General features: G+C 31.2%; 2 protein-coding genes across 4 annotated transcripts; one reads left to right on the top strand and one right to left on the bottom strand.

The window, feature by feature from the left end:
* Nucleotides 1–1,606: 1,606 nt before the first annotated feature.
* Nucleotides 1,607–7,132, top strand: LOC103490918 (protein YABBY 4-like). The gene is made up of 7 exons (XM_051086495.1): nt 1,607–2,085; nt 2,177–2,347; nt 2,583–2,700; nt 4,765–4,813; nt 5,112–5,187; nt 5,589–5,676; nt 6,779–7,132. The coding sequence occupies exons 1-6, from the start codon at nt 1,987–1,989 to the stop codon at nt 5,628–5,630; spliced, it is 555 nt and encodes a 184-aa protein (XP_050942452.1). The 5' UTR covers nt 1,607–1,986; the 3' UTR covers nt 5,631–5,676; nt 6,779–7,132.
* A 282-nt stretch (nt 7,133–7,414) lies between these two features.
* On the bottom strand, nt 7,415–14,174 carry LOC103490916 (probable trehalose-phosphate phosphatase F). Of its 3 annotated transcripts, none has more exons than XM_008450664.3 (14): nt 14,038–14,174; nt 13,849–13,939; nt 10,481–10,580; nt 9,878–10,375; nt 9,645–9,785; nt 9,481–9,552; nt 9,252–9,377; nt 9,048–9,104; nt 8,848–8,949; nt 8,674–8,751; nt 8,515–8,584; nt 8,372–8,442; nt 8,185–8,277; nt 7,415–7,868 (listed from the first exon to the last, which is right to left on the bottom strand). In XM_008450664.3, the coding sequence occupies exons 4-14, from the start codon at nt 10,172–10,174 to the stop codon at nt 7,770–7,772; spliced, it is 1,206 nt and encodes a 401-aa protein (XP_008448886.1). In that variant the 5' UTR covers nt 10,175–10,375; nt 10,481–10,580; nt 13,849–13,939; nt 14,038–14,174; the 3' UTR covers nt 7,415–7,769. The 3 variants fall into 3 exon arrangements, with proteins under 3 accessions (XP_008448886.1, XP_008448887.1, XP_050942451.1); XM_008450665.3 differs by having other exon boundaries at nt 10,481–10,633; nt 14,038–14,173; XM_051086494.1 differs by having other exon boundaries at nt 10,481–10,575; nt 14,038–14,173.
* Between the last annotated feature and the right edge of the window lie 229 nt (nt 14,175–14,403).

Genomic DNA, 14,403 nt, shown 5'->3' with positions numbered 1-14,403 from the left:
TTCCACTATTTTTAACACTTCACAATCTCATTTTTGTTTCGTCTTCTCTAACTCAGGTTTTCCAATACTCTTCTAATTCCAATAATTCTGATTACATTTCATCCTTTGAAAAAGGACATTAATATATATTGGTTGTCAAATTAAATTAATGATATGTAGTGTATCATTAAATAGATATTTCTTGTAGTGTATCCAAATTAATATTTTATTTGGTTTAGTTTGACACCATTAAATATAAATAGATGGGAGCTAGTAGGGAAAAATATAGGACAACTAAACAAAAATAATGTCACATTTGCAACGTGTGCACTCTAGCAACCATACTCCAAATAAAGTATTATCTATTAGACATATCAATATCATCATCGTCTAGCTATTACTACTAGCTAGCAATAAAACTATAGACTATATATGAATAATAATAAAAATAATATATATGCATTTAATCCAAATATGTTATTCAATGTTGTTTTAAAAGTTGCTCTATATATATAATGTAGTTTAAGAGTTTACAAGTTTGAACAACTCTAATTTTTTAAGATTGTGTTTAAGGTAATTGAACTTTAAAAGTATTAGCAAAAGGAAAAAAAAAAAAAAAAAAAACAAAACAAAACAATTCTAGACTTCTGATTTTATTCCATTTTAGTAAGTTTTGTTTTTAAACTTTAAATAATGTCTAATACGTGGACAATTTATTAGAAACTATGAGACCCTTTTGACCAAACTTTAATTATATCATTCGAATTTTCAATTATGGAGTTTATAGTTTAATATATACTTAGAACATGAAAGAAAATCAAAGGAAAACCAATGTTGACAAGTGAGATTTAGTTAGCAATATGGTTGAAAATGTTGATGCCAACTATATTGATAAGCAATTAAATTTTACATTGATGTAGAGATTTTTTTAAAAAAAAACAAAATGTAAACAAAAAAGTATAAGTTGATAAATAAATATTCTACAAAGTCTTAAACAAGTTAAATTATTTATCAGCTACCATTCTTTCCATTAGTGACATGTTGTTACATATTGTTTGAATGCAATGAAAAAATGTTGATCAATCATATATGTTTTTTTTTTTTTTTGAAAAGATACGAATAAAAGGAGCTAGAGAGCAGCCATCCGTTAAATCCATAAAAATATGAAAATATTCATAAAAATATAGATATTTTCAAATATGATAAAATAAATTAAAATATAAAATAAATTTATATCAATCTATCATTGATAGACTTTAATAACAGTTTATTAGTCCTTTTTAAGAGTACGTACATCTTAATATAAAAATATTTAGTACTAACTCATTAGTGTTACCGAAATTAAGAAAATGATGATAGTGTGATGATTATGCCATTATTGGTCACAAGAAAAAGAAAAGTAAGAGAGGGTTTGTCTGCAAAAGGACAGAAGTTATAGGCCAAGAGGTATAAAGGAAAAGAAAATATATTATTTAGGGTTCGGAAATTGAGGAAAATTAAACTTCATAGCATTGGAAGAACCCATAACACAACACAACACAACACCCCTCTTTAACTTTTGAAAACTACAGCTGAGTTTGTCACCTCCATGCATATGTCCTTTTCTCTCTCCTCTATGCATCGGGAATATCAAAATCATACATACATACGTACATACATACATCCATGCGTGTTTTCTGTGTCCTTAATTACATAGTATCAGAGCACAAGTGATTTTGTAAAACGAGTGGAACTTGCTAGGAAGGAAGGAAAAAGGGTTTTCTCTTTCGAACATTTTGTTTATCATTTGGATTCGTTCTCTTTCTTTTTCTTTTATTTGCTTTATATCGATAATCAAAGAGGGAGAAAAAAAAAAGAACATAGATCTGAAATGAAGGTCATTTAGTTAAGTTGTCAATCCAATCAAATCAGTCAATCAAAAACTCAACCAATTAGAACCACAAAGTCGAAGAAAGGGAATCGTAAAAAAAAAAAAAAAAAGGAAATAGAGGGCACAAATTGTTAAATATGTCATCTTCTTCCCTTCCTACTACTTTCTCTCAACTTCCTCCTCCTTCCGACCAGCTTTGCTACGTTCATTGTAACATTTGCGACACAGTTCTAGCGGTAATAACAATCAGAATGTTGTTCTTTTTTCGAACTTTTTAGGGTTTGTTCTTGTTCTTTGTTTAATTATTCTTAACTTGTGTTTGTTTAGGTGAGTGTTCCTTCTACTAGTTTGTTCAAAAGGGTTACTGTTCGCTGTGGCTATTGTGCCAATCTTCTGCCAGTGAGCATGTGTGGTGGAATGCTTCTCCCTTCTCCAAGTCAATTTCATGGCTTCACTCACTCAACCACTTTTTTCTCTCCCAATACTCACAATTTCTTGGTAATTCTCTTAACACTAAACTCTATTTGTTAAACGTCTTTATTTATCTTTATTCTTGTTTTTCTTATAACTTCAATTTTCATCCATATCCCTAGCTCGAACATCCATTTTGGCTTTCAAAATCGAACATGTAACACATGACAAAACCGTATCGAACTAACAACCCTAAAATGATAGATAGGTTTGTAGAGCTCAAATTAATTTAAAGTTTTGGTTATTTTTGTTGTTTTTTCAGGAAGAGATCTCAAATCCAAATCCAAATTTTTTGATGAACCAAACAGAAGGAATTGATTTAACCATGGCCACTCGTGTACCTAATGATGTTCCAAGGCAACCTCCGACCATAAATAGACGTGAGATAATTTAATTCATTCATCATTTTTTTAAAAAAAAAATTTAATTTTCTTTTGTTATATCTAGTTTTTGTTCTGATCTTTTTTCATACAAGTTTGGTGTCCATCATATATTAATTTTTTTTCTTCACATATTTTATATAAATTAGAGAAATTTCTAATGATGAACAAACCCTTCAATGAATTCTTAACTTTTCAGAAAAGAACAATCTTTTGTCTTAAAAAGAAAAGAAAAGAAAAAAAAGAACAAAATGCCTTGAATAAAGCTACTTTGGGTAAAAGAGTTCACTTTCAAAACCTACCTATTATCATTAAGGTTTTTTTTTTTTTTTTTTTATAGTAATTATAGTGAACAACATAAATGGTTTTATTATTATTATTAAATATAGGTCTAGTGTAGTTCTCATTGGATAATGAGATGCATTGGGTATTTTGTTTGATTGAAAATATTTAATACTACAGAAAGGATTAAGTACTTGGAAGTAAATAACTTAAACTTACACTATTATTCATCCATTTTCTTTTTTCACCTTATATGTCAAGAGTAATTTTTAACCTTTTTTCAATGTATTATAGGCTTAAATTGTAGTTAGAGAAAACCCACAAACTTTTCATTTTGTTTTAAAAAATATATATATGTTTCAAAACTACCATGGACACATTTAACGAGTATAGCAATGACGAGTTGGAAACATGTGGAATGTCCAAGTTCCCAATTTTGGTTCTACCCACAACTTACAAATATCTCAATGTTATTGGTCCAACCATTAATCAACGTTCTACTATAAAACTTTTACAAAAAGGTTAAAAACAATTAATATTGCAACTCTTGAAAATATAAAAGAGAAGGCTCTTTGTAAATTATTTGAGATCGATGTCAACCTAATTGAGATTTTCCTATGTACTTAATGTGAACATTTAAACCAAACTATGAAGTATGAACAATAAGATAGGATAGGAAAAAAGTTTGTTGAGTAGATAGGAATATTAGTTTAATTTTGGGTAAATAATTGAGAATGTTATATAAAGTTAATTTAAGAGAAAGATGTTTTGGGAAAACAAGAAAATAAGAAAGTTTGATTCCAAGATATATTCATTTAACTATTGTCTTGGTTCTATGTGTGTTTTAATCTCTGCAGCCCCTATTTGCTTTTTCTTCTGTTTAGGGTGTGGCTGCAGCTATCAAACTTTATAAAGTACAAAACACAAACACAAAAAACTGAATCAATTTTTTGTTAGAATCAAAATGCATGCATGGCCTCATCTTTATTACCAAAACAATTTTTAGGTTATAGTTCCAAAAAACAAGAAAAAACAAAAAACCTTATTTTGAAAATCAATATTAATAGCTATGATGCATTTATCATTATTTGGATCTCATTCGGTAAACATTTGTTATTGTTTTTAGTTTGGTTTTTGAAACTTTGAAGAGTTGCTTCTTAGTTAAAATCCAACAACTACAACAAATTGTTAAGAATTACTTTTCTTTTTAGTTTTCAAATGCCAAAAAAAAAAAAAAATTGATTTGACCCCATTTGACAATATTTTTTGTTTTGAAAATTAAATCTATATTAGGGAAGTATTTTCAACTTCGAATTTCTTTCTTTGTGTTATCCACTCTCTATCAATGATTTACAAACTAAGTCAAATTTTGAAAACTAAAAAAAGTAGCTTTTAAAAGTTAATCTTGTTATTATTCTTGATATATATAGCTAAGAATTCAACTATTGCATTTAAGAAATATACAGATCATTGTAAGAAATTTCCTTGAAAACAATAAACGAAATGGTTATCAAAACAGGGCAAAATAGTTATAACTATGAAATGAAGTCTTAGTTTTTTGTTTTTTGTTTTTGAAAATCAATTTTATTTCCTTTCACGATTGAATTTGCATCTTTCTTAAGCATACATTTGAATTTAAAGGGGGGAAATCTTCAAAACTAAGGGTGTCATAGAAACATGTTCTTGTTATATATATATATATATATATGTATATAGTTAATTAATTAAATTTGTTGAGATTAGAATTGAGTATATAATGGTTTTAATTATATGACTAAACAGCACCAGAAAAGAGACAAAGGGTACCCTCTGCTTACAACCGATTCATCAAGTGAGTACTCATTTTTCTTCTCCCCTAATCTTTTCGTTTCCATCTTCTCATTTGGTAATTAAAGAAATATATGAACCAAACAAGCAAATCGTGTGTTTTACAAAGATTGCGAGTTCAAGTTATAGCTAATTTAAGATTTGTCCATATACTCTTTTAAGGTGATCATGATCTGAACGTTCATTTGTGCTTAATGAATTATGACGATACCGTATTAGATAAACATAATTTTCTTTTTTTTTTCTTAAGATTATGTATGGTCTCTCCAACTTTTAAATACGAAAAGTTTCATATGATGTAGGGACGAGATCCAACGCATTAAGGCTGCTAATCCAGACATCTCTCATCGAGAAGCCTTCAGTGCCGCTGCTAAGAATGTATGTATCCATATATATTCCAATCTTCCTTTTCTTTGATAAACTATAATGACATGTTCGAAAATAATTTTAAAATGGTTTAAATCACTTAAACAAAGACGTTTCTAATCATTTTAAACGAAGTTTATTAGTAAGAAAATGCATTTAAAAGTGTAAATTAAACATCTAGTCAAACATGTGATAAGTTTGGTTGTTGTGTTTATATAGTCAAACATGTGATAAGTTTGGTTGTTGTGTTTATATACTTTTTTTTAATCCGTATAATTAGGGTTTGAAGAGATTCGAACATTGAGTCTTGTGATGATCATTACTTACACACGTTTGTGCTAATCGAACTATATTCGTATTCGACCATTCTAATGTGTGTTTGTTATAAATTTTTTTTGTTCATGGTGAAAAAGTGGGCTCATTTCCCTCACATTCGATTTGGTTCTTCCTCCTGAAATATCACACTGTGCCAAAGAGAGAGACAAACAATGGCTTGAGCAGGTCAAACACAAAAACACTCTTAGCTTTTAAATTCTTTAATTTCCTTTAGTTTGCTGTGTTGGGTTTTCTGTTTTGTTCAATGGTTTGACGATATTCAACCAATAATTTTATGTGTTTTGAGATGTTTGAAGAATAACCCTTTCAGAAAAATTAAACCTTTCTGTCGATACGATTTTGTTCTCATTTCTATGTGATATAAATCGATGTGGTTCAAAATATTTTAGTACACTGGTAGTTATTAGGTTTTGAGTACTTTTGATTTAGTTCGTATGTTTTTAAATGTTGTAACTCTAGTATTGATTATATTTGAATTTTGTTTTAATTTGATCCTTAGGTTTTGAGTTTTATATACTTTTAAAAATTTTGGTTTTTCATTAGATAATTATTTTTCATCTTTGTGTTCAGTATTAGGTAACATTGTTTATTTTATCTCAAACCAATTAACAGTGAGATGAGTAGTCCGTTTACCTTATAGGGTGAGATCTCTTGATTTTTTTTTAATATGGAATCTCCACATCTACTAATTAGTTATATCAAAATTTAAAGTTTGAGGCATTAACTTAAATCTCAATAGTTAAATTATAATATTTTAAATACAAAAAATAAATTGAAATTAAACTCAAAACTTAAACTCTAAAAGAGTAAAATTTTGAAACCTATAGACCAAAAAAACTAAAACCTACAAATCAAACTATATTTTTCCTAACTCTTTCCCTTTTCAAAACAAATATATTATTTGTTGCTAACTATTTTGTATGGTAAGTTCTTCACTTTCCTTAAAGTTACTTTTGAATTCTAACCCAAATTTGAGAAACAAAATAACTTTTATTTTATTTTTTTATAGAAAATGCATGAGCAATATATTAAAGGAAACGAAAAGGAAAAATCTCATAGCCTAAAAAAATTTTGTTATCTTTTCTAATGTTAAAAATTAGGTACATCGAAGTGTTTAAGTATTTATTATCATTTCAACATAACAGTCAATACTCGAGAAAAATAGATAATAAAACGAAGAAATAGAGCAAATAGTTACGTGATATACAAGCTTATACTTCTCATTTCGCTCTAAATTTGACATTTTGTTTTCGGCTAATTTATGTAGGAAGGAGAGAGACATAGTGTTGAAAGATGATCAATTTTTCAGTTCAACTAAGTGGGAGTTTTCCTTTTTATATATATATATATATATATATATATATATATTTAATTATGAAGATTGAATCTTTGTGTTTTTGAAGGCAACAAATGGGGAGAGAAATCTTGAGGTTTCCAAATGGCTACCTTTCAGAGTTCTCTCTTTTAATCTAAAGTCTCTATGCTCTTTGTATTATCAATTATTGTGTTTAAGCCTATACTCTATCAACCTATTTTAGAAGTTAGAACGTTTGTTTACTTTATATATATTTGTTAGTATCCAAAGTTAGTATCCAACGACTACTCGTCAGTTTTATTTATACGTCTTAAAATGGACATCAACTAGACCCTCTCTCTTTTCCGAGCTACCAATATCATTTCCCACCTACAAAAAATGTCGTAATACCCTAAATTTTTTTCTACCTTCAAATGTTTCGATATCTTAGTCTTTTAAAAATTATTATATCATTGAATCACAATGAATTCCATTGAACTATGTCAATCCCATTAAACCATGTTAGATTCTCCTACTCAAATAACAAGATTATGATTAGATTAAACCAGGAAAAAAAAAACAAAGAAAGAAAAAAGTGAGCTTTGAGGGTATGAAAAACAAAAATAATATTAATTCCCAGCCATACATGATATGGTACTAAACTTCAAAAACGTTTTACATGTTGAGAAAGTTGAGAGAGAGAGAGGGAGAGAGAGAGAGAGATGAAATAATATAAAAATAAATAGGAAACATTGGACATTTCTTTGTGTGCTCTGCCAGAGGTAGGAGTAGGAAAAAAAAACCTTTGACCCCCACCACCCACAAAATAGCAGAGTAGTGATTCAAAACCAAACCACCCCCTAAACACAACAGAATACCCCAATATGAATTTATTAACCTATTCTCAAATTTCACACATACACACACACACAAACTGCTTCAGTTATTCTGTGTAATAAAAAACCTAAATTATCCAATCATTTGTTTTTCCCCCCTCTTCACCACCACCCCCGACCACCTTCTTCTTCTGGCTTCTCACCAATCCTCTCAGGAATTCCATTACCTGCACCAATTTCATCATCATCATCATCATCATCATCATCATCATCATCATCATCATATATTCTACTTTCTCATTATTTAACTTTTAGCTAAGTTAAAATATATACATATTACTCTCCCCCTAACTTTTGGTGCCAGTTTAAGTTTCAATCATCCCCCTAAACTTGGAATTTGCAAAACTGATGTAAGACTTCAGGTATAAAAATAATGTAGGGGGCATATAATTGAAAACGGCCTTAGACAAGTTTGGAGATGTGATTTGTATAATTTTAACATTCAAAAACAAAGGTCCCAGGAAAATGAAAAGGCACACTCACCTCTGAGGGATCCCTAAGAGAGTAGAATGCGTTGGTCTCTTTTGGCATAGGAGACACCAGAATGCCGTACCCTTGGTTTCTCTCTCGCAGCACCTGCAAGAAACAGTGAATAAATTTTTTTAACACTTGAACAAACCAACATAGGATTTAGTATTATATCATTTATTGGGAGATCCAGATTTGTTACCTTAAAAGCATCTTCATCAGTTTTGTCATCGCCAATAAAGATAGGGAGCACGTCTTCACTTGAGTTCAATCCTGCAAGATTATTAGATTCAGGATGAGAATATGCAGGCTAACTCATACCATTCATCTCAAACAAACAATTACCTAGAAATTCAAGCAGAAATTCAACTGCTTTTCCCTTGTTCCAATCAATCACTGGACGGATCTCTAAAACCTAATAATGGTATAGAAGCAGTAGTAAGAAACACAGGACAAACGAAACTCTAAATAAGGGAAATTTGCACGTAATGATGTATACTATACCTTCCGCCCATGTGTTAAACGTAAACGAGGGTGGTCTTTTAGTACATCATGAACACATTGCGCTATAGTAGGCCAATTCTGAAAAAGATCATGGGAGAACATGTTTAAGAACCCAGATTATAAGAAGTCTAAGCTTTGAAGTGGATACAATTATTAAATATCCTGAAATATTACCTTCTCATCTACATTGCGGTAATGTACAGCGGCACAAAACTTGTGATTTTCAAGCTTTGCGCCTTTAATACCTTTGGTCTTCTCGACGAGGGTTCCAAAAACCTACAAGAAATAAATAAATAAAACTTTGCGCCTACAAGTTTGAAACATTAAGCTAAAACTTGAAGATGTGTAAATAAGAAGAAAAAAATTATGTTCACCTCGTCTATCATGGGTAAGAATTCCCTTGCGGGCTGGAACAGATTAACATCCTTACCCTGTAATGTTAAAAGATAGTTCATGGGAGTTAAAATTAATGAAATCATAAATTATGAGCGTGTGATAATCATGATTAAGAATAAAAAAGAAAAGAAGCTAAGGTATAATATTAGAAAACAAGGTTCTTATTCTATTCCACTGCTCACCTGTTGGTCAGTAGATCCAATACAGTTGGGATGAGAATTCAGAACCGTTTGACCCACAGGGCCGACGATATCCATCCCATGACTACCAGCATAATAGAGTTCCGTTAGTCCTACCAACTCAGAAACCTGAAAAAAAAATTGAAAAAAAAGGTAGTTTAGTTCCTAAAGAAATTGAGTTATTTTGACAAAAGCTGGAAAACAGAGAATTTCGGACGGATACTCCATTTACCTTTTCTCGCTTTCTTCCACTAATGATTGCCGTTGGAAAATATTTGGCAACATTTCTTACAGCAGAACGCATCTGGAAAAGAAAAAGAAATTATTTTGGTAAGAAAATGGAAAAGGGAATAAGACAAGTGTGGTTGGAAATTGCCATTAGAATGCTAGACGTACAGCATTTGACATAACAGCACAATCTGGATCATCTACTATTGGAGAAAGGGTCCCATCATAGTCCAAAAAAACAGCTATTTTCTTATTTTTTGCGTAACTGGTAATTTGCTCTAGAGAGTTGAGTGCTGAAGGGTACTTCAGCTGCAGAACCAGCAACAAAAATATGAGTAAATTGAAGGGGAAAATATTAGACAAGGAGGAAGAAGCTAAGATTCCCAAGCATCAAACATTACCATCCAGGAGCTGTATGCAACATCAGTATCATCATCGGAAGGAAACTCGACATCGAAATCCTTAATTAGCTTCTTCCGAGGAGGAGAAGAGGATTTCATTGCATCCAACCAACCATTGGACCAGACATCATCAAATTTTCCTGACTTTTTCCTTGGGATTGTGATATATTTACTTGGGGGAAAAGAACCACCTGATTGAGAGTAAGGCAAAATAGCAGGATGGATTCCTAGCCTTGATTTATTCATTGGTGCAGGTTCAGTGAGAACAGGAGATGTGTGATTCGATGTCAAGTCCATATAGCAACTTAATACAAGAAAAAAAAAATATTTTTCTAATACAGTGGTGTGATGGGAAAAGAGATCGATCAAATACAGATTTATGCCCCCCTAGTCAAAAACTATTTACCCAACTCTTTTATCAATGAAAAACCAACGCTTCAATGTTTTCTTGTCACTACTGTTTGGTGAGCAGTCCATCAAGCGCAGTCTTCCTGAAAACTGTTGGTGATTCATAGATTTATTATAAAATGAAATTATATCATGGAGGGCAGAAAAAAGCGGCCAAGTTGCAAACAGGGAAAGACAAATTATGGTAGTGGGTACCTTTTCATTGCCAAAGCAGCACAGCATTTATAAAACGTTGCCTAACATTATTTGTTATTGGACCTTTGTCAAAGGAAAAGTATGTTGATTATCCTCTGTTCTGCATGGAGAGGGAAAGTGCCAATGGTGAGTAGCTTTAACAAATTACATCAGCTGATAGAAGTAGAAAAAAGGAAACCAACAATAAAAACATGAAAATTAGAAGCTAGTACACAGAATATTTATCATGTACCTCAGCAGTATGTTAACAAATAATTTAAAGAAATAAATATTTTAACCATAACCGGATAAGGTATCTAACATGTGGAATAAAATTTTCCAAATGAGCCTTGGTCAAACTCAAATGATCCATATCTCGAAGATGGGCATAATAATATTCTATCGGCCATGTAACCAGTTCAGGTCTTGAAATGTTTAACATCTTTTTTAGTGCAACAGTTCTCACATGCACTTTCTGATTTCAGATATAATATAGTTCTCAACCTGTGAATATAATTTATAACGGCAAGATACGGGGGAGGTTTAAGGGAGACCTGACAGTACTAAACTAACCACTTGATGAATAATTTTCCTGACAGTGCCAGAAGAGAAACGAAGGCGATAGAGTGATGACATCAAGTTGAATCATATTTAAATTACAAGTCCTAATAGAATGTTAAGAGACACCAATTGCTACTTGCACTTTGAAAATGGTTATTGTTGTGCAGAAGATATTCAGATTTCCAAATTTTGAATAAACATAAATGGCTTTCATATACCATTTTAGAGCACGACACCTTTGTCTATATGTACATCAAGTAGCTTTTTTTTACATGATATATACACAATATTTACATGTGTATATATATATTTCTTTTTTTTTTTGGGGGGGGGGGGGGGGGGGGGGGGGGGGGGGGGGGGGGGGGGGAAGAAGTATTGCAAAAAGGAAGGAGGAATGAACGATTTAGAAATTAGGAATAGTTTTTAAATTTATTACAAAAATATATTCAAAGGGGAACTGAAAACCTCCGGTAAATAAAGTTGAGTATTCAACTCAACAGTCCACCTCGTTTTTGGAATTATGTCCAGACACATTAAACTGTGGATAAGAATGCTTCAGGTCTTATCAACATATCTTTTATGCAACGAATCGTGTATTTCCCATTACAATATTACTACTGGTGGATTAAAAAACTCAAGTCTTCTGGGACAACAAAGAAAATATTGCAGGCATATCTTTGGGGATCATGCATAATCTAAGCATCAGGTGTACTTTTTCTCAAAAAATCAAACTCATGGATTAATTTCGCTCAACATCATCAGTTAAGATGCAAAAGAAGTAGTGACAAAAATATATTGCATTATGATAAAATATTATAATGTTTTTGATAACCAAATAAAGAGTACAAAAAGGGATATATTCATGCCACTTTGTCTACAAAGCGTTGTCTGTTAAATAAAAAAAAAACATTTTAAAGATGAAAACTCTGTTTGAAAGAGTGCTGTGAGTGTGTGAGAGAGATAAGGGCGATGATTACAAAAAAACAAAATAGGCATACAATGATTATCCATGTTAATTGGGTTTTAATATTTTCTGTAGTTCAATAATTGGATTTTAATACCCCCAAAAAAATAATGATAAAGAACCTCTACTCCATAGCACCCACCATGTTTTCTTGGTCATCAAATAGATCAAAATGTATTGATCATATTCCAATTTGGACGAACGAGGACAAACGGTAGTGTCCATAGATTGTTACAGAACGTTGAAAAGAAGCCATAGAAATTAATAATACACTCTCACAAAAACTTCAATAAAAAATCAAAATCAAAATCAAAAGAGTTGTTAAAAATTTTCTTTTCATGAATACATCTTAAACTCACAAGAAAACAAAAAATGTTTGGACACCTAGGCCCCGCCTACGGACCACAAAAGTCATATCTTAAGACAGTTGTATCAAAAAGCCGAGTCCTGTAACTGGTAGGGCCAACCGCTCAAAGACGAGTCCCACACAGGCTAGTAATTACCGAATCCATTTCAGTAGAGCTCTGTGTTCCCAGATATATCAACATTACTAAAAAACATTTACCTTTTGATTAGTGTGAGAATACCAATATAAATACTCTAGTATCAGCAATTTAAATATCAATTTGCAAAAACTATTAACAAAATTCAAGCATGTTCTTTTCTCCATATTTGGCTCTTGATGTTTTGTAACCATTTATTTTTCCAGTACTTGTATTCTGTAAGGAAGGATTTCTCCCCTATTTGTCTTTGTCCTTATGTTCTGTCAGGATTAGTCTTCTTAAGCTTAAGAAAGGTAGAATGCATCTTGAAGATCTATTATTTGAATCAAATACAAAAACTTAAAAGTAATTCAAACCAAAAAAGTTATCTTAATGAGAGGAAATGATTATAACAATTTGTTTTTTTTAATACTCGTGGTGTGATTAGAATATATTGTATCGTTCAGAAAGTTTTCAATTAATGTTTTATGAATTCATTTTTATTTCACTCTTAATTTAAATTTAAAGACATTTCAACAATTTCCGTAATTTTGATTACATCTCACGTCCCTCCACATCTCTCAAGAAAAACAAACAGAAACCCGGAGGAAAAAATAAATTAATGTTAAAGAAAACCCAAGAAATGGAGACCCATTTTAAAGAAAAAGATATGGCGAAAAGAAAGAAAGTTAAAATTATTAAATTGACCAACTGCACACCAGATTCCTAAGGGGAAAAAGTCAAGACAAGAGAAGGGCTTTCCTTCTTTTCTCTCTCTCTAAGTTAGTTACATCAACAAAAGCACGTGAATTATTTCAACAACGACGGTGTTCACAGTTCCCAGCAACCGACAAAATAGAAATTTGTGGTGAAAAATCAATATCACAGACGGGTAGGGGAGATAGATAGATAAAAAGGAGCTGTCATATCAATCGGTTCATAAAGCCCCAACTTTTCGACAAGTATCCTGTGGGGGTGTTTGGAACTAGAATGGAATCAGATCACCAACAATAAGACGGGTGTTGGAATACCCATCGAATTGAAGACGAACAAAAATAGGATAGATTTCTATTCCACTGCGGCTGTCCATCCAAACACCCATGTGTGTTAAATTTAGGAAATAAGAATAGCGATTAAGATTCACAAACTATCGAACAGAAACACACAAATAAAAAAAAACGTAAATAAATTGGTAAAAAGTTGAAAATATTAAACAAATCATCGGAAATCGAAAATGTAAAGTGAAAAAGAAAGAAAAGAAATGATATATCGAAGAAAGCGAAATCTCGACGACACAATCTCTGACAAACAATATAATAATAATATGAAGAGGGAATCGAAATGCGAAGAGGAAAATCAAGAGGGGGGAAGAATTAATTAACCTGAGTTTGAAGGAATTAGAAACGTAACCTCCAGTACTTGCTCATGAAACAAGAAAACGGCGCTGAACGGAAGAGATGACAGAGATGAAATCTGAGGGAATCGGAGAAAATGGAATCAAAAGAAAGAAGGGGGAAAATGAGAGAAAATGAAAGGAAAGAAAAAGAGAGAGAAAGAGAAGAAGAAGAAACCTTGGGTTGAGCGCAATGTTAGAGATGATGAAATCTAGAGCCAAACAGGAAAAAAAAATGCGAGAAAAATATTTTTAGAAAGAGAGAATTGATGGTGAAATGGAGAAATGAAAATTGGGGGAAAATAGAAAAAGGATTTGAAAAAGGAGAAATTTTAAGGTATTTATAGTGTTTTGATTCCGTGTTCAACAAGGTAACTCTTTTTGTTTTTCTTTTCAAATTTTTCTCTTTGGTTTGGTTGTTGAAAAACTAAAAACCAAAAAACTACTATTCAACTTTACATTGTTTTTTATAATTTTTTTAATTTTTAGAAATAGATGCACTTAATTACTCACTAAATATATATTTCAAAGTTCATTCTCAGTC

The sequence above is a fragment of the Cucumis melo genome, chromosome 6 (assembly GCF_025177605.1).
Source record: "Cucumis melo cultivar AY chromosome 6, USDA_Cmelo_AY_1.0, whole genome shotgun sequence".
Classification (NCBI taxonomy): domain Eukaryota; kingdom Viridiplantae; phylum Streptophyta; class Magnoliopsida; order Cucurbitales; family Cucurbitaceae; genus Cucumis; species Cucumis melo.
Note: the sequence above shows the minus strand (reverse complement) of the source record. Positions and strands in the feature narration are given on the sequence as shown.